The 26,831-nt window shown below is 51.3% G+C and overlaps 1 protein-coding gene across 1 annotated transcript; it reads left to right on the top strand.

Moving 5' to 3' along the window:
- The first annotated feature begins 1,860 nt into the window (after positions 1-1,860).
- On the top strand, positions 1,861-26,477 carry CPD (carboxypeptidase D). Its single transcript, XM_084219261.1, has 21 exons — positions 1,861-2,576; positions 4,648-4,895; positions 11,399-11,541; positions 12,263-12,432; positions 12,996-13,363; positions 13,734-13,925; positions 14,766-14,933; positions 15,919-16,028; positions 16,463-16,565; positions 17,002-17,144; positions 17,667-17,836; positions 18,402-18,713; positions 19,873-20,068; positions 20,302-20,437; positions 21,144-21,293; positions 21,698-21,793; positions 21,886-21,950; positions 22,109-22,240; positions 22,569-22,754; positions 23,055-23,154; positions 23,497-26,477. The coding sequence occupies exons 1-21, from the start codon at positions 1,891-1,893 to the stop codon at positions 23,721-23,723; spliced, it is 4,101 nt and encodes a 1,366-aa protein (XP_084075387.1). The 5' UTR covers positions 1,861-1,890; the 3' UTR covers positions 23,724-26,477.
- Positions 26,478-26,831: the final 354 nt, after the last annotated feature.

Here is a 26,831-nt window from a genome sequence, read left to right as displayed (position 1 = left end):
TCCCTGCTGTGGGGTCATCTCTCGCTCCCTCTGCGAGGAATCTGCAAGGACTGAGCTGCCCCATATTTCCAGCTCATGGGGGACCATTTGCTGCTGATCTACAGGAGAAAATCACATTCCTGCTCCATGGTTGGAAGCACTGTGGAGTGTGGTGAGGCAAAAGCCCCAGCTCCTGAGTAATCACCTTTTTGAGTGCCACAGCACTGGCACAAGGCAGAGATGAGGAGGAAGGAGGAGAAGAGGAAAGGGAGGAGGAAGAGAAGGAGGAGGCAGATCAGTTCCCACTCTGTGTATTTGCCCACTCTGGGATGTGGAAGTCAGAGCTCTCCTGGGCTGGCCCAAGGAAATGTGGAGAGTTTGTTGTTACTGGCTGCTGAGCAAATGAGCTGGTGAGTCATCAGCCTTTGCCACATGCTGCTTTTACAATTGGCCTGCAGGAGTTCCAGACAACTGGGCTTTTATCAGCTAAAAAGGGAAATGAGCTCAGTTACTCTGGGTAAATCCAGAGCAATCCATTTGTAGACTGAGGACTTGAAGCTATATAATGGTGATCACTTCCAAGAGAGCCACATTCTCTCTTGACATTCCTTCTCCTTTTTGGTTTAAGAACATCCTGATGACCAAAGTTTTTTGGCTTTTCCAGATTAATTTTATCAGAGTATCTTTTTGATGGATAATTCCCGTTTCCTGCTTGTTCCTCTCCTAATGATTGTGCAGGCCAGATGAGCCCCAAGAAAGAGAAGCCAATTTAATCTCCCTTTCCTCAGGGCCCTTCTGACGCTGTACCACGCTTGGCTCACACACAAGTTTGCATCATCTGATCTCCTGCACAAAGGATGCTGGAATGCCATGAGATGAAGGAGTTGTATCACTGATGGTTCTCCTGAAAATCAGTTTTATGTGCTAAACTTGGAGCTTGTGTCTCCTACAGGAAATGCCAGAGCTGGGAAGCAGATGTGTACATGAGATACTACTGAAAAGTTAAACAGAAATTGGCAGGAAACTGCTACTGGAGTTGGACACTTCCATTGTTTTATGGACTGCAAAGTGATGTTTGCAGAGTAAGGTGTCCTGCCTTTAGTCCTTATCACCTCACCTGCCTCACAAAGGGAATTTGATGAAGCCCCAAAGTTTATACTGTTTATATGTCCTCTGAGGCATGGCTGTGCAGTCACAGCCACATGCAATGCAAACATCGAACTATTAGAATGTCTTTAATCCCCAGAGGTCCGATCTGAGTAGGCAGCTCGCTCAGGGCTGGGGAAGACGGAGGCACCAGGAGCAACACCTTGTGCCCCAGCCACAACTTGTCATCGTGCCCAGGTAAAGGCCACCCCGTCCTTCCTTCCCAGCTCCTGGTTTGTGGTCCGGCTTTATCCGCTGGAGAGGTGGGGCCTGCCGTGACCCCTCCAAGGCACCGGGGCACCGCCCGGTGCTGCTGTTTGTGCTCCTGAGCGCACTAACTCCGTGTTGGGCGATCCGCCCCTCCCGCAGCGGTGAGCGCCGTGGAACCGCTCATGCAGGGGCGTTCGTGAGGGCAAGCAGCGAGTGCCAAGAGCGAGAGGTCGCATTGTCCTGAGGGAGGGCAGAACCCCCGTGCCCTCGGAGCCCCTCGGAGCCCGAGTGACTCCGCTCCGCTCCCGCTGAGCCCCGCGCCGGGGCCGGCCCGGGGCCCGCAGGGGGCGCCGCGGCTCACGGTGACACCCACCCCGTGACGTAACGCCGCCACCGCCTCCCATTGGTCCCTCACCGCCCCGCCCAGGCGGCTCCTCCCCCGCGGCCGCCGCTGATTGGTGAGCACGGGGACAAGTTCCACCCCTTGGGGCAGCGCCACCGCCCCCTCGGCCCGGACCCGGAGCGGCGCCGCGGGACCGGGGCGTGCGCGGGGCTATGGCGAGCGCGGCGCGGGGGCTGCGGGCGATGCCGCGGCTGCTGCCGCTCCTCTGCGCGCTGCTGCTGCCGCCCTCGCTGCAGAGCCCGGCCCGCTCCCCCCACATCAAGAAAGCGGAGGCGGCGGCGGCGGCGCCCGGCGAGGCGCTGCGGTACCTGCACTCGGCCGAGCTGGGCGAGGCGCTGCGGGCGCTGGAGGCCACGGCCCCCCCGGGCCTGGTGCGGCTCTTCAGCATCGGGCAGTCAGTGGAGAAGCGGCCGCTGTGGGTGCTGCGCCTGACGGCCGGGCTGGGCCCCGAGCAGCCCGACGAGCCGCCCGGCGGCGCGGCCCTGCCCGGGCGGCCGCAGGTGAAGCTCGTGGGGAACATGCACGGGGACGAGCCCCTGGCGCGGCCGCTGCTGCTGCGCCTGGCCTGGGAGCTGGTGCTGGGCTGGGCCGGCGGCGACGAGCGCATCGTCCGCCTGCTCAACACCACCGACCTGTACCTGCTGCCCAGCCTCAACCCCGACGGCTTCGAGCGCGCCCAGGAAGGCGATTGCGGCGGCGGCCGCGCCGGGGGCGGGCGGGAGAACAGCCGCGGCCGCGACCTCAACCGCAGCTTCCCCGACCAGTTCGGGGACGCCGAGCCCAACCTGGAGCCCGTGCCCGAGGTGAAGGCGCTCATCGACTGGATGCGCCGCAACAGGTGAGTGCTGCCCGCTCCCCTCTGCCCGGGCCGCGGGAGACCCCCGGGTTCACTCCCCGAGGGTGTCAGCCGGCTTCCAGCCCTTCCTGGTGCTTCCCAGCAAGGCCTGGGAGGAAGGAGAAGTGATTTCCCCACCTGTTTATCCCCAGCCTGCCTCCCTGCAGGCGGGACCGTCCTGCGCTGGGGAGAGCATTTGGTGGCCCCAGGTGCAGCTGCCAGGGAGTGCAGCAGCCCCGCGGGGCACAGCCCCTGTGCCCTGCACACACCCAGGTGTTCCGGCCTCCAAGGCCACCTGCAGGTCTCCCATCTCCCCGAGTTTGTGGCTGGAAACTTCTCACTTGCTTCGCAGTGAGCTTGTCAGTGGGTCTTGCTCTTAGGGCCAATAATGCTTACTCCATAAGCTGTGGGATGCTGGAAATATTTGGGGTTAAGCGTCTGTGTACAGCCATGTTAACAAAGTTGTGTTGGACAGGGCTTCTTCCCCTCATCTTTGTGTTGCATGGGAAATTCCCTGGATTTAGCAATAATGCTCTGTGCAGCAGCATTTCCAAAGACAGGCCCTGTCTCTACAGCTGCCTTCCCCATGTGTTCAGTTGAAGCACGCGGGGCTGAGCCTCAGGCTTCCCTGCTGACCCATTTGTCTCTCTCCATCCTAAGGGGTAGCCTGGGGGAAGCTGCTGTGGCTGGAGTGCAGCAGCCCAGGAGGGGAGATGGTGCCTTTAAAGCCTAGCTCTGGTGTGGGGGTCTGGGGCAGCCCCAGAAAATGCGGTGGCCAAGCTGGGCACTGATTCTTCATTTGCCATATGTTCTTCAGAGAGCTCTGTAAGGTCCAGACTAAAAAGGTCAATGCAACCAGCTGTGGGAAATTGTGCAGAGAAAGCAGCAATGCAGTGCAGCAAACTGTGGCCCTCTTCCCAAAGTAGGGATAGAAAGAGGTGAAGAGGGGGGTGACAGTGCACTCTAGGGCTGGTGGTTGACTCCAGCCAACACACAAAATGTTCAGCATCCTGTAGTGTTTGCTCGTGTTTAGGAAACAAATTTTATGTTAACAAATGATGGTTGTTAAAACTTGGTGGATTGGCAGTGCCCATGGGGATGGTGCTGCAGAGGAATAGCAGAAACTTCAGAAGTAACTTCTTGTCCTAAGAATCCTTTAGGACAGCTCTGGTGCAGCACATTGCACTAAAATCCCTCCAGAGCTGGTTCAGCTCAAAATTAGTTACTGGAGAAACTCATGTGCATTCTTTGTATAATTTTGAAAACTCCTTGGGCTTTTTTATTTTTTTTTCTTTCTCTTAGTATCTGAGGTGGGATTTGCTCTCCCACCTGTATTTGCTATCACCTCAGCCAGGGTGAAACAGGAAGAACGTGGTGCTTTGTGTGTCCCTCTGCCTGGCAGCACCAGTTAATACTGGTGTAATTGTTAGACTAACATAACTGCTGATAGAAAAATGAATGGGTAAACAGAACAGTTTGATTAAAAAGGGAGATAGTGGGTGTAATGCAATTTGTGTGCACTATTTTAAGCAAGGTAGAGGTATTGGTCACATTACCTCTGCTTGGAAACCAAATCCCATTTGAACAAATGCACAGGAGAGTTCTTTTTACCCTCAGTACTGTGTTTGGTAGGAAGAGGAAAACAGAGAAAATTACCTTTGGGATTCACTGAAATGCTTGTGCAGCCTGTGATCAGACTGAAGAGGGATGTGGGGCATGCCCTGCTATATTTTCTGACTTGAGATTTTAACAACTCTGTTTCACATCCAGATTTTATTTGTGAGTTAATTCTGTTGCACATGCCAGGTGTGCTCAGAGCTTGACAAGAGTACATTGCTGTGTCTGTCACCGAGTCTGGGGGCTTGGTCTTAGGCTGCAGAAAATAACCTGTTCCATCTCCAGAACTGATTCCACTTTCAGTATGTGCCTTTTGCCTCAAAAATCCAAAACTGGGGACTCCAGAGAGTGTGATTTGGGTGGGGAAGCAGCAGAATAACTGGTTGGGTGGCTGTAGCCAACTTCCTGTTGCAATATTTCCAGAATGACTTTTTGTCCCTTTCTTTGCCAACCCCAGGTTTCTGCTCTCTGGCAATCTCCACGGTGGCTCTGTGGTGGCAAGCTACCCCTACGATGACTCGCCCACACACAGGCTCACAGGAGTTTACAGTAAATCAGCTGATGATGAAGTCTTCAAATATTTGGCAAAAGCTTATGCTTCACATCACCCCATCATGAGAACTGGCAAACCCAACTGCCCTGGAGAGGAGGGAGAGACCTTCCCAGATGGCATCACAAATGGTGCCCAGTGGTATGACGTGGAAGGTAAGCTGTGCTCACCTAAGAACTCCCATCCAGACCAGTGGTGATTATCACAGAAGAAAGGACTGGGTTAAATGATATTTTTAGCTTTGAATGTGTTCTAGCAGCTTGAAACGGAGAGAGGTGGCATTGTGGGAACATCAACTGATGGGCAGCAGCCTGGGAGGTGTTTGTAGGGAAGAGATCACAGCAAACTGAAGGTTCCTTTCTGACCCTCTTATGTAGTGGAGAGTTGTCCTGCACGTGGGAGGCTTCATTTGCCAAATGAATTCTTGTAGGTCTCTTGACAGTTGCTAAATTTTGATACAGGAAAGAGGAAATGATTCTTAACGGTATTAAATGAATACCAATGTTCTGTGAGGTCTTTTAACCTCTGAGCTTGTAATTTTGTGATTATAGAATAACCTGCTGTAAAACTGTGTGAAATTTAGATACATGTTCTGAGCTAACCAAGGAGTTCTTGCTGAAAATGGGGTTTGCAGCTTTTCCATGGACTGCTCTACTCGTAGACTTGTGTGGGAGGTGACAGCCTGCATGACCTGTTCTTATCCACCAGTGTGGGAGATCTAGAAGGGATCTGAGATTTGCCCTGCAGGAGCCTCTAGGAGAGCTCCTGATCCCTCCATTATGTAGCTGCACATGGAATTGAGCTGGACAGGAGCAAAAGACCTCCTGGTGCCACCACTCTGCCTGTGCAGGTGGAGGTGACTAGCCTGGCTCAGCCACACAGTAGGTTGCTCTGTGTGTGTTGGTTTGGTTGAAAATTTAAATAATAATTCATGTGAGGAGAAGCTCTCATGGGAAAGGGAGCTCCCAGGTTAGCCCGTTGCTGTGGCTCCTTGGTGGATGTTGTACAGGCAGGGCAGGAACTTCTGTGGTGAGAACACAGCAAAGAAGTTGCAGAAATGATCTCAAGGAGTTGTGTTGCTATGCTGCTCTGCTTTTTTTCCCTTCTGCTGTGGCTGAGGGCTGATGGCAGAAGTGCTGAGCAAGCAGTGACGGGCAATGCTGTTTATCCTTCAGAGCTTACAGCTTAATGATTTCTGGTAAGACAGTGTCTTTCTGGAGCATGGGCTTTGCAGCAGAGTCTTGTGTTAATTCTGCATCCAGCTTGCTTGGGAAGGCTGGAGAGGGATCCATTATAGAGCTTGAACACATCATCTCTGAGCTGGAAGAGGAAGGCTTGAATTTTAGCAGTGGCTGAATCATCCCCCAGGATTTCACTGGGCAAATAAGATGTCATGTTCAAATAAGATGTGGTTTGATCTCTTTCTCTACCAGCTGTCTCCTTCCCTCTACCCTGCTGAGCACACTAGCCCTGCTGTTTGCAGGCTCAAGGTTCATTCTGCTGCTGTGAGAAGTCCAGCAGGAGGAAAGTTTGTGTAATCTGGTGACTTGGCTTGTGAGGGAACAGGATATCCTGGATGATCTGTGCTGCCTTGTTGTGGCTGTTCTGGGCAAACACCTTAGATGGGAAGTTTCTTTACTGCAGCTCTGAGAGCTTCTCTCCTTGTAATGAAGTGGGGTGGGTGTGCTCTGAAAGGAAAGTTATTTCAGAGCTTTGGGTCTGTGTTCTCCTGACCCCAGAGAGCTGCATCTTTCACTGCAGGGATGACTTTTTCATCCTCCTGCTTGGCTGTGAGGCTGGTTGGTGGCTGTGGCACTGTGTGTGAGCCTTGCAGGCTGCTTTTGCTTTGCCATCAGTACAAAGAAATGGCATCGTTTTCTTTTCACAGGAAATAAAAGGTGTGAACTGCAGACCAGATTGCTCTGTGCTGCTGTCACTGTGGTTTATGTCTACCAATAGCCTCCAGCACCCAGTCTCTCCAGAAATAAACCCTGTCTCTGTGACAAGCCACAGGCTGGGGCTCAGCACTGATGGCTGTAGGCCACTCATGGGCAGAGATTGCAGGGGAGGATGCACTGACTGGACTGAGAGTGGAACATTGCTCAGGGTGACAGCAGCAGTTCCCCCAGAGCCAAGCAATTCATGTAACATGTAACCCAGGGAGAGTATGGGTGAACTGACCAATACCATGCATGTAATTTGATGTTGTGTCAGTTCACCCCTTTGGGGCTGTAGGTTTTAATGTTTATTTTTAGTAGTGGATGAAGAGCAGGCAGAGGGGAGTCAGTTGTAAGTGCTGTGACAGAAGTAGTAAAATCATCAGAGAGGCTGTTTTGAGTCCTCTGAGTTGCTCAGCTCTGTGCCAAGGACTGCAGAGGCTTGTGCTTGGATCAGGAGGCCTTTCCCAGGGATTGCAGAATTGAAATGTGTGGTGAAGTGAGGCTGGGGAAATCCCAGTCCCTGAGCTGAGCTCTAGAGGTAGATAACCAGAGCTCCTGCTTCTGTGAGTTGTGCAGGGCACATGCTCGAGGCCTCCAGATCAGGTTGTGCCAGGAGAGAATCCTGCAGGCTCCAAGTGAACTAAAGCCAGGAAAAACAAAGAAATAAGAACACAGTGTTTCAACAGGTGGAAATTTTCCTGCCACATTTTATCGTGTGAAGTCAAACGCGCTGGAGAGCAAACTGCCACAGGATTCATTGTCCCACAGTTACCAGTTCAATTTTATTCTGGTGCCAGACTCCATTAACTTCCATTTGAGTTTGCAAACAGCCTCTTACATGTGTCAGATTGAAGTGGCAAGTACAAACCATGAGAGTAATTGCTGAGGTCAAGTGTGCACAGAGGAAGATGGATCTCTGCCAGACAGCTGAATTTGGCTGCTGCATTCCAGCTGCTGTAGATAAGCACATTGGTGACTGGGATGCTTTTAGAGGCTATCTCTGGTGTGCATGCTCTTTCTCTTCCTTTTTAATGTCTGAGGGTTTTAACTACCAAGTGGCTGCTTCAGATCAAGGGAATACATGCAAAGTTGGGCTGGGGTATAGAGAGCAGTTGAGAAACCACTCTCAGCTGTGGGCAGGATGTGTTTTGCCTTTGTGTTGTTCAGAGATCCAGATTAGAAACTAAATTCAGCATTGAGCATATTTTGTGGGCAACCTTGGAAGGTTTGTTTTTACATGCAATCCCTTCCTAAAATATATTTTCATTCCAGTTTTGACTCTCTGATGTCTAGTGGGAGGCACTTCTCAGGTTGAAAGTGGATTTTGGTTACCTGTGTGCTTACTGGGTTGTTTTGATTGTGGTTACCAGCCACACTGAGCTTCCAACCAACTTTTAGGGGCATCCAGCTTGGTGCAGTTAAAATAAGTGCTAAGAACAGTGTGGCATCACTGTGGTGGCCTGTGTTTCCTTGGCATGGCAGAGGGCACTTGCACAGAGTGAGCTCTTGTAGAAGCTCTCAGCCGTGTCTTTCTGCACAATTTGCTGCACTTATGTGCTTGTATTTTCATGAAAGTCTTGCTGCAGTTCTTTTTCTTCTTGAGAGAAGTATTGGTTTGTTGGTTTGAATGTCTTAAGGCCTCTTTTCTCATCTATCATGAGCTGCTGGGCAGTGCTGTGCTGGTGCAGCTCTTGGGAGGACTCTGCCCTTGTCTTTGAGAAAAGGCTGCTGGGCTTGGGTCATGCAGCTGCTGCAGTTGGAGGCCCAAACCTCACCTCCTTTGAGTTTTAATGATTGCAGACTAATGGACCAGAACATTCTTCTGCCTGCTTGGTGCTGCTGCTGATGCTCACTCAGTCCCATGCTATGAAATAATCAGTTCTGAGCAAAGTCAGCAACTTGTGCCACATATTGAATCATGTCTCCAGCTTGCTTGATGCTATCTGCTCCCTCTGCAGAGCAGACATGACTGTTTCTCTGCTTTAACTTAGCTGCAGGTTCCTTATCTGCTGGTGTCTGTTCCAGTGAGAGCTGGAATTAGTTTTCTGCATAGTGCAGTTTGAAAATAGAGTCCTTCTTGGCTGGCCTGGCAGGCTTCTCCTGGCATGTGGAGTATTTATGGTATCTGGATCCTCAGGCTTGACTCTAGAGAGCTGCATTCTCCTGGTTTGAGCTTGGCAGGGAGCAGAGGCCCCCCTGTCAGTGTGAGCTCTGCAGTGTTTGTGCTGCTGGAGGCCTGGGATCCCTGCCTGAAGTGCAGTCCTGATGCTCAGGGAGTGGGTCAGAGCAGGAGAGAGGTTTGTTCTGAGCATTTCTGTGACCTACTGCCAGCCAGGGGCTGACTTGCTGTGCCACTAAGCTGCTCACTGGTAAAAAGGGAAATGGTGCTTCATGTGGAGGCTGCAACTTTTCACAGTGTGGGCTAAAAGACACCCCGTGGTTAAAATGCTGAAGTAAATCCAAGGGGTTTTCCCAGGTATTACCCAGAGTAGAAGCACTGTAGTCTGGCAGTTTTCTCCCTCAGGTGTGTATTTTCTGCTCTGCTCCATGAATGCAGTGCCCTGCTCATGGCAGGCTGAGTACAGATCTCTCTTTACCCCTCTGGGTCTCTGCACAGTCAGGGGAGGCTGTGCAGATGGTATGTGGGAAAATACGTAATTCCACATGCTGTAAAAATAACTGTCCTGCTCTGCAACAGAGCTGTGTGAAGGCCAAATATGTGCAGTGGATACAATCCAAATTTTCAAGAATGCAGTGTACTACTTTCTCCAAGAGACAGTTTTACCAGAATTGATGTAGCAAGCTCTAATTTAGTCCGTTGCTGCTCTATTATGGGTGAGCATCTGTCCTAAATTTGCTTGAATGGCAGATGAAGCACTAAATATGTTTCATAATGGCTCTGGTTTACGTTTTGGATGTTTTCAAGTGCATTAACGTCCTGCTAGGAGCAGATGGTTATGGGCTGGCAAATCGTTTGGCTCGGCGTGGTGTTTACTGGCGAGAGAGCAGCCTGCTGTGCCTGCCTGTTCTGAGCCTGGTTACAGGAGCTGAGGGTGGATCAGACCCACAGCCCTTGTTTTTCTAACCCCTTGAACTGAGTTTGAGAGTTAGAAAGTCCTCCAGCACGTTGTGGCCCTGTGCTGGACAGGAAAGTCTCTTTCCTGTTTTGATGTCAGCCCGTGCACAAGCTGCAGTGCTCTCCTGGCTGCAAGGGACATTTGATTTGTAACAAATCAAAAGCTCCATGTTCCCTTAGCAGCACACTCCCAGGAGAACTGAGAGGAACTGGGACATCTTTATTGTGGTCCCATCCCACGCATCTTCCCAGGGGCCTGTTCTAAATCCTACTTTATGCTGTTAGTCCATCCCTGCTTTACCCAGCTGCAGTGGGGCTGTTGAATTCAGAGCAGTGGACTGTGACCTTCTGGGCCACCCCCTCTGGTAGAAGCCTCCTCTGCTTGGTCAGGTGCTGCTGGTTTTCAGCTGTTCCTGCCCAGATATTAACACAGCCCCTGCCAGTGCCAGGCAGTGCATTTGCATCAGGATATTGATCCATGCTGGTTAATTGGCCAGTGCCACCGAGGATCCCTCACTTCAAGGGGCTTGTGAATGATTAGGAAACTGCTAAATGAGGTCTATTGGCAGAACACTGATGCAGTGCTTCAGTGGGCCAAGCAAAGGATGGGTGCACAAAATCTGCATTTCTGACAGACCTTCCTGCTGGGGCTCTGCAGGCTGGTGCCATGATATCTGCCACAGCTCTCTGTTTCTTTCTCCTGGACTTGACATCTGCCCACTGTGGAGACTTCTGAGGGTCAGTTCAAGCCCCTCAACTCATGCAGAAGAGACTCTGGGCCCCTGTGTCCAGGTGAGCCTGGTAGGAGTCACTCTGTTGGTGTGGAGGTTGCAGGTGCTGCTGTACAGGTTGGGTTGGAGCTGTCTAGGAAGTGGTGGCCAAGGCTGTGACCCACCAGTCTGCCTGTGTTATAACTAAATAAGTTCGTGTAAGCCAGAAGACTTTGTCAGCATGCAAGAAACGTAGTGTGGCGTGTCTTTCCTTACTGACACAACTGCCTGATTGGGTGGTGGGAGCAATCCTTTCATGTGGTCATCTGGCTGCTGTCATGTGGTGGGGTTTAGCAGGGTGATTCTGACACCTGTTTCACAGACATGTGGTTTTGCTAAGAAGCTTTTGGGAGAGCAGTTGTCCTTGAAACTGATTCCAGTGTGCAGATTTGAGCTGCCAGCTCCCAAGTTGATAATCTGGCCTCAAACTCATTTTGCATGAAGTAACCTCTCTTGCAGGCAGACCTCACAAATCTTGAGGTAGCTCAGAATGCTCAGGGAAGGACTTGGCAGCTGGAATGCTCAGAATCTGGTGTGCCTGCCCTGGCACACTGGGTTTGTCGTGTGTGGAAATGTAGAATGAGCCTGTATGAACTCCCAAGAGCTGTGCTGATGAGTTCAGCTGGTGGAGCAGGGATACAAAAGCACTGTCACTTTGGGCTGGCTGTGGGTGATTTGAATGGTCCAGTGTTCCAGTTACAGCACAGGGTGTCATCATAAAGTGACCTGACTTTTCTCCTTAGGCTGCTCACTCTGCAGTTGGGGCAGCATCCTGGGGAGATGCTGTGTGGGGCTGAAGGACAGGAGAAATAGCATCCTGTGGTGGGATGTGTGTGCATTGCTCTTGGGACATCTCTGCCTCCTTTCCTCAGGTGGGATGCAGGATTACAACTACGTGTGGGCCAACTGCTTTGAGATCACGTTGGAGCTGTCCTGCTGCAAATACCCACCGACTTCTGAGCTTCCACAGGAGTGGGAGAACAACCGGGAATCTCTCCTGGCTTTCATTGAGAAGGTAGTGAGGGCTGGGCTGGGTGTGGGGTGGCAGCTGTGACACCTGTGCAGCCCACCCTGGGCTGAGAGCTCCGTGTTCAGGTGCCCTCGTGGCTTTGTTTGCTGTGTGAGGTAATGCAGGTGCTGCAGCTTTGTGTGGAGGTCAGTGGCTACAAAGCTGCTGTGTTTCTCTGTGATTCTGCCACAGGTCCCACATGCCCCACAACAGCAGAGCTTGGCTCCTGTGGGGTGCAGTGTTAGAGGGACTGATTGGTGCAGGTCTCCCTAAGTCATGCAAAGTACTGGCTGGTTTCAGTGCCGTGAATGTCCAATGATATTCACAAGCATCCACATTGCTGAGACCCTGGCTTGCAGAGCCCTCTGCCAGGCTGTCCCCAGATGCTGTGCATGAGTTGAGTAGGTGACAGTTTAGACTGGGATCAGAGGCAGCTGAATTTGGCCTGTAATGCTGCTGTGTTCATGTTGCAGTTTGCCCATGTTGATGAATTAGGGAGTTTGTTAGGGAGGGTAAATTCTGAGATCCTCCTGCCTTCCCAGCCCATGCTGGCGTTCCTGTCCTTGCTGTGTGGCTGAACACTGAGTCCTGAGCCCTTGGGTGCCTTTGCCTGGCAGCTGCCCTGATCTGCTGCAATTGGGGAGGAGTGAGGGGGTATTGCTGCCTTAGGACACAGTTCCCCTGATGTTGCCTGTCTTCAGCCAGGCCCTGTCATTGTTTTCCTCAGGTGCACATTGGTGTGAAGGGCTTTGTGAGGGATGCAGTCGCAGGAGCTGGCCTGGACAATGCGACCATCGCTGTTGCTGGTATCGCTCATAACATCACAGCAGGGAGGTTTGGTGATTACCACCGGCTGCTGGTGCCTGGGACCTACAACGTGACAGCTTTTGTGATGGGGTAATGTCTCTGTGGCAGCCTGTGCCCACACTGCCACCTGCTCCTGTTCCTTCTACTGATTTCTCCCCCAAAACACCTTCTGTATTGAAGGGGCTTGGCTGGAAGCTGCAGCAATAATTGGTTCCAGCTCAGAGCTGCAGCTGTGTTTGTTCCTGCAGCAGGGTGCTGTTGAGTGCACAGAATTTCTGTCAACTTCTATTTGACTGCTTGTATCAAATTGCAACTTCTGTGCAAAGCGAGGAAGTGGAGTAGGGTTACCCCAACAGGAGTTTGTCTTGTCCCAAGCCTGGGTGTGGATGTGTTACTTGCCCCTTGGCTAGTTCTGTGATATACCTGGGGCTTCTTTCCTGCTGAGCCTGTGGACTCTTGCAAGGACAGCAGTGGAGCTGGGTTTGGTGGCAGAGGGGTGAGTCCCATCAGCTTGGTCCCTGTGAATCTCTCAGTCATTAACATCCCAGTTCATTTGGGCTGGGGGGAGTAGGTTGGAGTGATCGAGGGACTGCAGGGAGTTTTGGCCTCTGCTCTGCAGAGCCTCCTTGCTGAAGCTGGTGTTTATTCCACAGCTACACACCAGTGACCAAAGAGAACATCGAGGTGAAGGAGGGAGAAGCAACAGAAGTGAACTTCTCCTTGCAGCCAACTGTGATGCCACCAGCTCCTAATGTCACCCAGCTCACGGCAGCTCCTGTCCCTGTCACTGCCATCACCCCCACCCCTGTGCAGGCTGAGACCCCAAACCCAACCCCTGTCCATGAGCCCATCCAGCCCGTGGACTTCCGGCACCACCACTTCTCGGACATGGAGATCTTCCTGCGGCGCTACGCCAACGAGTACCCCGGCATCACCCGCCTCTACTCCGTGGGCAAGTCCGTGGAGCTGCGGGAGCTCTACGTCATGGAGATCTCTGACAACCCTGGTGTCCATGAAGCAGGTGATGTGGGAAATCCTCCTTAGCAAGGCACAAATGCGAGTGATAAACCCTGCACACTGGGAGAGGCAGAGCTGGCGCCTCTCCTGAGAGACTGAGCTGCTCCTTGTAGTATCCTCTATGAAAAGTGTGAGTGCAGTGGGTGTTAGAGCATTGCTGGGGACTTCTGTGCTGGTCATGGAGCTCTAGGGAAGAAGGACAAAGAGACTTCCATGAGACATTGTTCTTTTTGGGGTTGTGGGAGCAGAAATGTAAGTTTTAGGTAAATGCCCTCCAGCAAAGCTTGCAAGAGCAATGCTCAGGGTGGTGAGGTGTCTCCAAGCTGTAACATAGTGGTTATAATTGTTTCGGTGGTGTAACCATGTGTCTGCAGGTGAGCCAGAGTTCAAGTACATTGGTAACATGCATGGGAATGAAGTTGTGGGGCGAGAGCTTCTCCTGAACCTCATCGAGTACCTCTGCAAGAACTATGGCACAGATCCTGAAGTGACTGACTTGGTGCAGAGCACGCGGATCCACATCATGCCATCCATGAACCCTGATGGCTATGAGAAGTCCCAGGAAGGTATTGCTGTCTGTGCCAAAATCTGTGGGGTTCCTAGCTCTCAGAACAAGCCTTGGGGTTCGTGGAATCCCTGGAAAATCTGGAAGCCTTGGTGGAGCAGGAGTGATCGCCACACAGGGAGGCTGGGAAGGGACTTGGTGTGTGCTGTGGGATGAGTGGGTGGACCCTGATGGATGCATGCTGGAAGCTGTTGGGGAGAGCTCTTATACTTCAGCAGTGCTGTGAGCTGCCCCTGTTTGGGTCCCCTGATGGTTTGTGGCTAATCCAGGGCTTTCTTTGAAAAAAGACATTTCTTTGACACAGCTCTTGCTTGCTGTGTTTTGGTCCATTCTCTTAGTAAATGCAGAGTGGGAGCCAGGCTGTCTGCAGAGCACTTGTCCAAGGATAACACAGACTTTCACCATGAGGTTGAAACTGGCAAAAACATCCTTCAGGGAAGTCTTAGAATACGTGCCTCTTGCAGATTGGCAGAACGGAGCCTGTCCAGAATCACTTTCTGGAAGCAGAGCTCTGCTTGGGTTTAACAAAGAACTTGTCTGGCTGGTTTGAGAAGGTGAGCTGTGAGGTTTCTGTGGTCGTGACATCCGGCTGCAGAGATTGTTCATGGTTCAGTGCCCTCCTGCTGGTCTGACTGCCCTGAGAGCAAACACCCACTGGAAGGGCCCCCAGGCACTGCTGCACAGAGCAGGCCACTTCTGGGGAAGGCCTGGGTGGCCCTGTCTGGGTGTAGGGGGCCAGCACTGCTGTGCTCTCTGCTCTCTTCACCAACTACTACTTGTAAACTCTGTAGTAAGAGGTTGAAGCCTCTTCACAGGGCTTGAACCTGTGTTTCATTTTCAGGAGACAAAGGAGGTACCGTTGGCAGAAACAACAGCAACAACTATGACCTGAACAGGAACTTTCCAGATCAGTTTGTCCACGTGACAGACCCTCCCCAGCCAGAAACTCGTGCTGTCATGGCCTGGCTCCAGTCTTACCCGTTTGTGCTCTCAGCAAACCTGCATGGAGGTACCACATCCAAACCAAGCTCCTTCCTCTGGGCTGGGCTGTGTGAGAGGTGCAGGGATGTCTCCAGGGTGTTCTAGGTGTGCACTGGGGAGCTCTTGTGCTGCAAGATGGAGCAGAAACAGGAAACAGGGTGAAAATCGTGTGCCCAAACATATTTGTAGGGAGTTGAGACGGCTGCTGGGAAGATCCCAACCACTTCTCTGAAGGGAGCATCTGGGAGATGGGATGGACTCTCTTGTCAGCAATTGCTCAGCAGATGGTCTGGGAATGGGATGTAGAGCTGTGGCTGTTAAGGGCTTTACAGCATTTATAGAGTGAATGCAGTCCTGAGGGTTCCCTGCCTTGAATTGCATGGCGGAACTATGAAATTTGCAGTAATTTAATTATCCTTTTGGAGTGTTCTAAATTAAATCTGTGTATTATAACTTACTCCCTAGACAGTTTGTCTGCTGGCTTGTAGCTGTGGTAACTTGCAGGTGGATGCTTTGTTGCCATTGTGTTGGGTTTGTAGTGCAGAAGTGTCATGTGTGGGTGTGAGGGGGCTGGCAGGTCTCCAGCTGCAGTGGTGTCTGGGGTTTTGTGGTGCTATTAGTACAGCTTCCTTGAGGAAACCTTCAGCAATAAACTCCAAAAAGCTGAAAAACTGCATCATTTGGGTCAAAAGCACCATGCATGTTCTGGGAAATTCTTCCCCTTGCTTCCACTTTTCTGTGAAAGCAATTATTATGTGGTTGTGTTCAGCCCTCCTTCATGTAAGAGCCAAAGCTTTGATGTTTTTGTGGCTTTGGTTCTCCTTCCTGACTAGGTGTGGTGTTATCTCTTCCTGTGCTTCTGTCTCTTCTATCCACTGGGTTTAATGCTTTGTTTAATGCCAAGTCTTGAGAAACAGAAGGTTTGGCACTTGCTGGAGAAAAATTTCCACTGTTATGCTGAGGGATCACTGGGCAAGCACCCAAGAATGAGCCAAAGCTTGCTTTGCCTGCAGGTTCCCTGGTGGTTAATTACCCCTTCGATGATGATGAGCAAGGAATAGCCATATACAGTAAATCCCCAGATGATGCTGTGTTCCAGAAGCTGGCACTTGCCTACTCCAAGGTAAAGCTCTAACAGGAAAATGGGCACATCCTGCTAGGTTGACTTCTGGGAAACTCCTTTTCAGCTTCCAGGGAGCCTCCTGAGCAGAGGTGGGTGCAGACACTGTGGCTGAGCCCCTGGTGTTGCAGGCACAGCAGGAGGATCCTACAGGAGGCTCCCATTCCATGAGTGATGCCCAGCATGTTCTGTCTGCAGGCACTGAGGGAGGAGAGCTCTGTGCAGGCTCTTGGAAGGGTGGTGGAAAATGCTGCTCATGGGCTGGGAGGAGAGAGCAAGGATATCTGGGCTGGGATTGGGTGTGGGTGCAGTCAGTGCTGCAATGATAGACGCACATCTGTGTTTGGTAACCCTGAATGTGTGACTAAGGGTAGAACAAGAATGCCCGTGGCTGTGGAGTGCAGGCTCACCTTCAAATGTTGCATCTTGTTTTATAGGAAAATGCAAAGATGTACCAGGGAAGCCCTTGTAAGGATATGTACCCCACTGAGTACTTCCCACATGGCATCACTAACGGGGCTCAGTGGTACAACGTTCCAGGTAAAGCACACCTGACCTCTCCTGCACTGTTTGTCTTCAACTTAATGCATGTGCAGCCTAAATAATTTAGTCTGATCAGTCAGGAACTCTGCACTGGTCAGCTCAGATTAATGGGACTCAGGTTTCTTTTATAACCTCTTAAATAATGTACCCTAATAAAGTTATTCCCAGGGGAAGGAATTTATAGTGTAGTTTCTCTGGCTATTAGCAAAATGGCTTCATAAAATTTTACAGCACTTTATTAGCATGAAAGGTATTTACAAGAAGGAAGGTTATTTGTCTGCTCTTTTGGCATCCCTTTGAAGTTTGAATCCTGCCCTGTGTAAAAGCCTTTTCCCTTCAAATCTATACTTCATCTTTCTCTTTTTTATTTTTATTTTTTTTTTTGAGCTGTGGTACTTCAGAAGTCAAAACTTCTTTTACATTCTTGTTGTAGGTGGGATGCAAGACTGGAATTACTTACATACAAACTGCTTTGAAGTGACCATTGAGCTGGGCTGTGTGAAATACCCAAGGGCTGAGGAGCTGCCAAAGTACTGGGCACAGAACCGGCGCTCACTGCTGCAGTTCATGAAACAGGTGAGGTGCCTTGACCTCAGGCCAGGCCAGCTCCCTCTGGGGTTGGCTTTAGACAAGTCAGAATGAACAGGGTGATCTGGCCAGCTTTCCTGGCTGCTTCCTGACCAGCCTGGCTACCTGCTTTACAGAAATCACCTCCATAGGAACCTATCTAAATTACTCTCTCTTCTCAACATACCAAAAATCTGTATAGAAATAGCATCCAGAGGATGCAGGTGGGGGCTTTTTATGTAGCACTACCTTGGGTTTCCTGAGGCTGGAATGTCCCTCATATTCTCTTCCAATCTAAGTGGGGCTGGTGCTGCACACCTGGGGTGTGCAAACAAAGGTGTGGAGCAGAGTGCCATGCTGACACCCTGAGCCAAACAATTGCTCATTGTACTCATCAGGTGATCTTTGTCCACGCCAGCTGCTGGCCATTCCAACCTGAACCCCTTTGGAACATCTTGCCCCTCTGGGAATGCTGAAAATGTGAGGGGAGGCAGAGCAGGGACTGGCACTCAGCAGAGCTCCTTTGTGCAGGTTCACCAAGGTGTCTCGGGCTTTGTGCTGGATGCTGTGGACAAGAGGGGCATCCTCAACGCCACCATCAGCGTGGCTGACATCAACCACCCAGTGACCACCTACAAGGATGGAGACTACTGGCGCCTGCTGGTCCCAGGGACGTACAAAATCACAGCATCTGCCCGAGGGTGAGCAAGCCCCAGACAAGGAGCAAACAGCTGCATGACTGACTTCCCACTCAGGAGTATTCCAGCACCTCTGCCTGCCTACAGCACACGTAGGCATGGGTGTTTCTCCTGCCCTCTGGCCTGTGCAGAGATAGCAGTGTGTGGTGTCAGACTGCTCACCTGGCACTGGGGTACAGTCCCAGTCCTCCCTTGTTAGGAGTGGATAACTTGATGTCTTTGGGGGAAATTCTTTTCCAGGCAGCTGCCCAGAGAAGTGACTTGTTTCCCTCACTGCTGCTAAAATTCTGTGTTAAAGCAGCCTGACTTGTTGTCTTGCCAGTCTGCCATGTGACCCTGCAACACCTGAGCCAAAAGCAGCTCAATGCCATGTTGGGGCCTGAGTTGTTCCCTGTCCTCCTGCCATTCCCACATCCCTTTGAGCTGTTCTTGCTCCTCATTTCTGTGTCTCTCACTGTGGGCAGGGGAGCAGTAGCAGTCCCATGTGGGTGTGTAGTCAGGAATGGGGCTGGCTTGTCCAAGGTTTCAAGTGCCTGATGTTTTCTTGTACCTTCTCTTCCCTGGGCAGGTATGATCCACTCAGTAAGATGGTGGAAGTTGACAGCAAAGGTGGGGTGCAGGTCAACTTCACTCTTTCACGGACAGACAGCAAAGTGGAAGAGGGGAAGGTGCTGGTCTTGAACACCCCAGACACCAGCAACCCCAACGAGAAGGAATTTGAGACCCTGATCAAAGATCTCTCTGCTGAGAATGGTCTGGAGCGGCTCCTGCTCACCTCCTCCAGGGATGTGACTCCGTACAGATACCGGCCCTACAAGGACCTCTCCGAATTCCTCCGAGGCCTCTACCTCAACTACCCACACATCACAAACCTCACCAGGTGAAAACAGAGCAGCAACCTGGGCTAGGGATGTTGTGAAGTTGTTAGTAATGAACGCAGTGCAGAGATGGGGAGCTCACTCCTCCCTTCCCTGTGCTCTCTGAGGTGGAGGGAGCCCCATGTGTAAGGACATGGTAGCAAGCAATGGCTGCAGGGCCTCATAGGTGCATCCATGTGTTTTTCCCTGACTTAGTTCCCCAGGGAAGCTTGGGAGTGGCAATATTCCCAGCACTGATATCCCAGATTTCTGCAAATATCTCTGTTCCTTACTATTTTGTCTGTTCTTTAAATCCTTTCTGACATCCACTCTGCTGAGGAGTTCCCAGCAAAAATGACCAGATATGACTTAAAAATCTCAAATGGCCTTTTTTTCATTGTCTGCCTCCAGATTTTATTTCAGTAGTGCAAGACACTTTTGTGTGAGCTTGCCCTGGGCCAAGGTCTGTGCCCTCCTGCAGAAGACCAGCTGCTGCCATCCTCTGCTTTCCTTTGTGACCTGTAACGCTTACCCTCTGTCAGCTTTAGAAAGCACAAATCCCTTTGTCCCAGGGCCTCATTTGCTCGTTGTAACCAGGCACAATGTGCTCATGTGCTGTCCCTGCTGGTGCCAAGGCTGCTTTGCTGATCTGTAGCCTCTATTGTCCCTTCAGTTGCATCAGCCCTGAGCCTGTTCCCTGCTTTCCCTGCACTCAGTTTGCCAACTTAGCAGCATGGCTGTAGCAACAGCTCCTGCATTACTGGGAACAGGCCTCTTTTGTCCTGCTTTATAAATTAGTTTGATGTCCAAATGTATCCTGCTCTGAAGGGGAAAAAAGAAATAAAACAAAAGCCACCACTGGCAGCACAGAGGATCCAACAGTTCCACATTTGTTGTGATCTCATAGGCTGTATGGAGACGTATGGAGCATTGGATATTCTGTGCATCTGGACCTGGATACACCCTTACCCAGATGCTGGTGTTCAAACTGATGTTCAGAGTAAATTCTGTTCAGTGCTGCTGCAAATCTGCCCCCCTGATGTGGTTGTGTTTCTCTTGCCTTTGTGGCCCCCGCTGGAGGCTGGCAACACTTCCTTTCCACACTGGGGTTTCTCCGTGGGGTCAGGCTGGAGTTGCAGCTCTCTTGCTGAGCTGACACTCCCATTTCCCATCTCTTGGCAGTTTGGGTCAGAGTGTGGAGTTCCGCCAGATCTGGTCCCTTGAAATCTCCAACAAGCCCAACGAGTCCGAGCCCGAGGAGCCCAAGATCCGCTTTGTTGCTGGGATTCACGGAAATGCTCCCGTTGGGACAGAGCTGCTGCTGACACTGGCAGAATTTCTTTGCATGAACTACAAGAAGAATGATGCTATCACAAAGGTGAGAGGCCAATCCAAAGACTCCTTGGAGCCTTTCAGCTGTACCCTGAAATGACAATGTTCATTGGGGGAGACTCCTCCTGCCAAAACTGGCGTGGGGCTTGCAGTGATTACGTGTGTAACGGGGAGGTGTGTGATCCACAGGATGAGAACCTCAAACTGCAGCTCCTAGCTTAAGATCCAGGGAAATAAACCCTACTAATTGCACTTTGTGCTGTTTCTCCTTTTGCTCAGCTGATTGACCGGACACGGATTGTGATTGTGCCTTCCCTGAACCCAGACGGACGTGAGATCGCGCAGGAGAGAGGCTGCACCTCGAAGATCGGCCAGACCAACGCTCATGGCAGAGATCTGGACACAGATTTCACAAGTAAAGCCCCATGGTTGGGTGGAGTCGTTGGGTTACAGGGTCTGCCTGTAAAGAAGGCAGTGCTCCAGGCAGCACAGCTGCTGGGAAGCTTCCAGAGCTTGGGTCCTCTTTACAGACAGCAGTTTGCAGTCTCTTATGTGCAAGAGACAAAGCAGAGTTATTTAGGAATAGAAGAGGTCAGATAATACCTGATGTATTCTTACTCTGAATGGATTTCTTTTCATCTCTGTAAAAATGCCCTCTGTTCATGCTCCCCAGAAAGAGTCTCCTTTTTCCATGTTTTTCTGGTTTCCATGTAACTGTATCCACAGCACTGTATCCATCAGCCCACCCTTCCTGAGGAGGAAATGTTCTCTGCCCAGGTTTGGCTGGGATCATCCTAACTCCTTCCTTAAGAAAATGTCAATTCAGTGACATTGTTGTAAGAAAACACACATGAAATACCTTCTGCAACACAAAAGGAAATAGCTTGGGGATTTTGTGGTGCTGCACATCTGTTTAGCTTTGCAGATGAATCCCCCCCCCCATGCATAGTGTGGACTGGGTGCTTTACTTGATCGGTCAGCTGCATCTACTGAGGTCTAACAGAGGCCATCTCATACCTGCAGCAGACTTAATTTCAGACATAAAGGATGTACTTCTGGCTCTCAAGCAGCAGAGCAAACTGTTCTTAGTTCCCTTTTCTGTTTGTTGTTCTGACTTACAGGCAATTACACGCGGTACTCAGCGGCACGAGAGCCTGAGACCAAAGCCATCGTGGAGAACTTGATCCTGAAGCATGATTTCAGCCTCTCTGTTGCTCTGGATGGAGGATCTCTGCTTGTCACTTACCCCTATGACAAGCCCACACAGTCAGGTGTGACCAACTGCCTGGTTCCCCTCAGGCTGTCTCTGCAGAGGTTCATGTGACCATGTGCTGTAAGGGCTTTTTGTGCTCGTGGTGTTCTGTAGCCTCCTTTGTGTTCAGCCCATTGTGTGTCGAGTTGACAGTTTGTAAGTAAATCTATAAAACCTCACAGGGTTCAGCTAGGGATCAGAGCATTTACAATTTCTATGCCTACAGCAGTGTTTCAACCTTTCCTTTTCCAGAACCAGTATAAAGTCTGCTTTTGATACTGCCCCTAATTGTTGGAAGAAATAGGAATGCTCATGAAACAATATGTGTCTTTGTTAAGTACAGGATCATGGGGTTAAAATGGGAGTCTTTTCCATGCAGGGAATGAGAGTTGCATGCTCAGAGTCTCACTTTTCCTGTTGCAGTGGAGAACAAAGAAACACTAAAGCATTTGGCATCTGTGTATGCAAACAACCACCCAGTGATGCATTTGGGCCAGCCAGGCTGTCCAAATAAGTCAGGTATGTTTGGTTGAATCCTTTAAGCCTCTGTCAGCTTGTGGCAGACTCTGCTGGGCAGGCTCTGGCTGACAGCTGTGTTTCTGCTCTCACAGATGAGACTATTCCTGGTGGAGTGATCCGTGGCTCGGAATGGCACAGTCACCTGGGAAGTATGAAGGTACTGCTGCATGGCACAGGGCTTCTCATCTCTGCTAAACCACCAATAAAAAGCATGTTTGTCCTGATGTCTGGGCAAAGCTTCTCCCCCTCTAGCTGCACTTTGCAAAGCTTTTTTTATTACCTCTTTCCTTGTAACTGTGGTTCTGTTTTTTGCAGGATTTCAGTGTGACATTTGGTCAGTGTCCTGAGATCACTGTTTATACCGGCTGCTGCTACTTCCCCAGTGCTGGACAGCTTCCTGGCCTGTGGGCAGACCACAGGAAATCTCTCCTTAGCATGCTTGTGGAGGTGAGCTGCAGTCTGTGGGAGGAAAATCTGGCAGGGAGTGAAGTGGTGGGGAGGGGGAGAGGAAGAGAACAGCATGGAGAGTCTTTGTGGTTTGGTTGGTGCTGTGTAATTACAGATGTTCATGACTTAGGCTGCATGAGGAAGGCAGCAAATGACCAGGGCACATGTTGACACAAGAGTTAAACATCTGTGCTGTGTTGCCTTGCAGTGTTATATATTGTGAGGGTCAGGGATGGCGAGTGGGCTGTATTTCAGAGATCTCATTTTGGTTACAAATGCACTGTAAACTTGGATCTGAATGTGAAGTGTTTGAAATGCTTTGTTTCAGGTCCACAAGGGAGTGCATGGCATTGTGCAAGACAAGAGTGGCAGGGCAATTTCTAAAGCTGCCATTGTTCTGAATGAAGGCTTGAGGGTGTACACTAAGGAAGGTGGCTATTTCCACGTGCTCCTGGCTCCAGGTTTTCACAGCATTGATGCAACAGCCAGTGGGTACCAGCAGAAACATGTCAAGGTACATGAATGTCCATGTTGAAGATGTTTCCCCATTCCCTTTCACATAAAATCTTCCCTGTTTGGGCTCTGCCTGGCTGTGCCTGTGTTTAGCTGCTGATTAGGTGCCATCAGGAGCTGTTTTCTGCCTTGACAGAATGGATGCAGAACAACTTTCCAGCACAGCAGGGTGGTTTTGGGAGGACCTTTTCTTTCCATGGCACTTTTCTTTGATCAGGGCAGGACTAGGCAGATGACAAATGTCTCTCTTGTCTGGATTCCCAAGCTCTGAGATGATCTCACCTCTCATGTCTTTCTGCAGGTCTTTGTACGTGATGATGCGCCCAGCTCTGTGTTCATTGTATTTGACACAGAAAACAGGATTTTTGGACTGCCAAGAGAGCTGGTTATAACTGTGGCAGGTACAGTGATATTTTTTATGAAAGCTTTGAGCTTTGCTTTCTGTGCCAGTTCATGCTGACAGAGACTCTCCACTGAACTGGGAAAGCAGTCTGCAGACTTAAGCCATCTCCTGCTTTCCCTTCTGAACACACTCTTGTTCTTGCAAACTCATCCAACAGCCCTTGGTTCTGCTTGGTAAGAAGGAGGAAATAGAGTGTTTGCAGGGGTTTGGAGGGTCCAAAATATACTGAGATATCTGGAATGGGGAGAGCTTGTGTGCATAGGAGATCTTGCTTCTTCTCAGGGCTTTTTTAGGTCTTGTGACATCAGGTGAGCATTAACTTTGGTGTCCTCTCTGGCAGGTGCCAGCATGTCTGCCCTGGTGCTCACTGCCTGTATCATCTGGTGTGTGTGCTCCATCAAGTCCAACAGACACAAGGATGGCTTCCACCGCCTCCGGCAGCACCACGACGACTACGAGGACGAAATCCGCATGATGTCCACTGGCTCCAAGAAATCCCTCCTGAGCCACGAGTTCCAGGATGAAACAGACACTGAGGAAGAAACACTGTACTCCAGCAAACACTGACACCTCCAGGGCAGGAGAGGAGGTTCCCATGGACCAGACCTGGTGGTGGGGGGCGATCCCTGTGGTTCAGTTTTGAAATGTTAGCTTCAGGATGTGTCCTCCAGAGGGGTGGGTGGCAGCTCCCAGCTTCCCTCTGTTTGCTCTGTTCCTGTGTGCAGGCACTCAGTGGGTGTTGGAGGCTGTTTCTGAGATAGGGATGTGATTTGTCACGTTTTTGGGTCAAGATCTGGAGGTTTATATGATGTGGTTTGAAAGGCAGCTTTAATTGGGGGGCCAGCAGAGCTCTTAGCATTTCCCCAGCATCTCTGCACAGGGAGCAGATGGTGGGGAAGTGCCCCAAGACCTGCACAGGGTCGTGGTCATAACACTCCAAAAAAGGTCTCTCTACCTGTTTTGATTTCATGTTTTCCACTACATGCTTGGGGGAAGCCAGGTCCTTCATGTAACTCCACATTCTGCAGAGCAGCCCTCAGAAAAAGCCCAAAAAACCCCAAAAAAAGCCTTTGGTTCTCAGCTGTTCCCTTGGAGCTTTTCCCACCATGGGTTGCTGTGACCTGCAGCGGTTGTGGAGCACCTCTAATGTGTCACTACTTTCAGGGAGTGACTTGGCCTCCTGAAGGCTGGGGGAGATGACATTGCTCTTGATGTGAGCTGGAGAGGGTCAGAGCTCCAGTGAGCCCTGACAGAGCTCCAGTGCCTGCCAGCTCTGCCATGCTGCTGTTCCTCACTTCTGGGGAGCAAAGAAACTTTATCCCCATCACCCTGGTTGTGTTTTGTTTGTGTCATAGCTTGGCTTTGGGTTCTCATGTTCTTGTTCCAATAGCTCAGTGCCTGAAAGAGCAGCTGGAAGGTTGTTCTAAGCAAATTGATTTACACATCTGTAGAAAACCTGATCAATTTTGCTCAAATCCACCACTATTCAGGAGGAAACAGTGAAATCTGACCACTGCTTTATATTTGAGCACTTCTGGAGCAGCAGGGTGAGGTCATGGGAGTATCCATGGCCCAACTTTGGTGCTAAATTCTGAAAAAAGCTGCACCATTTGCCACTGTCCACCTAATACCATTTAATCACTCAGCTCTGGTGATGGCAGGCAGCAAATTTTCTGCTAGCTTGGCTCTCTTCTGCTCCTGCAGCATCCCTGGAGTGTGGAGCAGGAGCTCCACCTGGGTGTGTGTGGCTGCAGTTGTGGTGCAGGGAGTGAGGAAGGGCTGAACTGTGCTGAGGGAGAAGGGAAAAGCAGCCAGATTCTGTTCTGTAGCACTTGGCAGGAGGTTGGAAAGAGGAACTGCAGCACACATCCCCAAGACATGTGGGATTTGTGGGGAATAGAAGGGGTGTCCAGAAGGAAAGAATGGTTGAAATGTTTGATTTCCAAAGCCTTTATGTATCTCTGATGTTCCTGTGCTTTCTGCAGAAGCAGAAGGCTGGGGTTAGAATAGGCACTTACTTTCTTGCTCATTTTCTTTTTTAATTCTTGCCCCACTGAGCTGATTTCTGGGGTGCAGGAGCCTTAGGCCTCGAGTTTGCCCTGAGCTGCTCTGTCCTCCAGAGGCCTGGGGATGTCCACTGGTGAAACCTGCACGTGGTATCTGTGGGTGGAGGGGTTGCACCCTAAAATCTAATGGGGTCTGCTCTGCAGGGCTCTGACTGGTCTCCTCTGGGGGAACAGCCCCACTCAGGTCCCGTGGGCCATGGCACCTGGGGCAGAAGCTGTTCTTCACCCCTGCCTGTGGAAATGCCCTTCCAGAGCCACGTGGCTGCAGCTGTCCTGCCATGGGCATCATCTCATCTGGCTCTGGGCAGGGGCAGAGAGAGAACCCTGAGACACCTTCCCTGTTCCACAGGGAATTTCAGTGCGGGAAACACAAGTGTGACTGGGGAGGTGTTCTGGGACCAGGGAGATGATGATGCTGAGCACTCCCCGTGCTCCTGTGCCACATCTGCTGTGACAGATCTGCTCTGGCTGCCTTGTGCAGGAGCCATGAACATCTCTGTGCCCCTTCCCAGCTCAGTGTGCCGAGCAAGGAATGGGGTTTGGTCCCTTTGTGTCCCTTTCCCACCTCTAATGGGCTGCAGGACACCAGCACACAGTAGCATTAATCCTGCCTCATCTCTGAACTGTTCCTCCTTTAACAAGAGACACAGTAGGTTTTATTTAAAGTCGAGTTTGCAAATGGTTCTTAGGGCTGTGTTTGGGCTTTGTTTGCTCTGGCAGCAGGTAATGGACAGAGCTGGCCCTGCTTTGTCCCTGTAGCAATAAGTCCTGTTAGGAACTGGCCCTTTCCCTCAGAATGCATTTCGGAATTAGCTGTGGGAGTAGGTGTGTATATTTAAGGTGAGTGGATTTGAGGTATTTTGCAAACCGTGTGAGACTTTTCTACGCAGCAGGACCAAGGGAGGTGCCTGGCTCTGGCTCCAGATCCGCGCTTGGAGCTCGGCCAGCCCTGGGGCTGCTCCTGGGCGCCTTGGGATGGCAGGAGCGGCCCCCGTGCCCTCGGTCCGTCCGTCTGTCCGTCCATCCAGCCGTGTCCCGGGCCGAGAGGAGCCGGTCCCCGCGGGCACCGTCCCTGTCGCTGTCGCTCCGTGCACTTGTGCCTTCAGATAAATAAATGTAATTTTCAAAGGGACTTGAATCGCCGTTCCGGGCAGCGGGAGGGGAGGGGGCGGCGCGGGGCTGGGCCTGGCTCTGCCCTCGGCCGCCGCCGCCTGTTTTTTACCTGTATACCGAGATCAATAATCTGTATAAAACTATTTTGATGTCCACGTGCGTTCTCTCGTTCTTCCTTACAACGGGGCGGGCAGGGCCGGGGGAGCGGGGTCGGGGCTGGGGCTGGAGGAGCGGCATTGGGATGGGGATTGGGGCTGGAGGAGCGGCACTGGGATGGGGATTGGGGCTGGAGGAGCGGCTTTGGGATGGGGATCGGGGCTGCAGGAGCGGCATTGGGATGGGGATTGGAGCTGGAGGAGCGGCATTGGGATGGGGATCGGGGCTGGAGGAGCGGCATTGGGATGGGGAGCGGGTCGGGGTCGGGGCTGGGGGAACGGGATCAGCACGGACACCGGCAGCGGTATTTCCCCGCCCGGCCGCTGTGCGGCGCTGCCGC

This window comes from Fringilla coelebs, assembly GCF_963513975.1.
Source record: "Fringilla coelebs genome assembly, chromosome: 20".
NCBI classification, from domain to species: domain Eukaryota; kingdom Metazoa; phylum Chordata; class Aves; order Passeriformes; family Fringillidae; genus Fringilla; species Fringilla coelebs.
The sequence above is the reverse complement of the archived record's forward strand: the minus strand, read 5'-3'. Positions and strand labels throughout refer to the sequence as shown.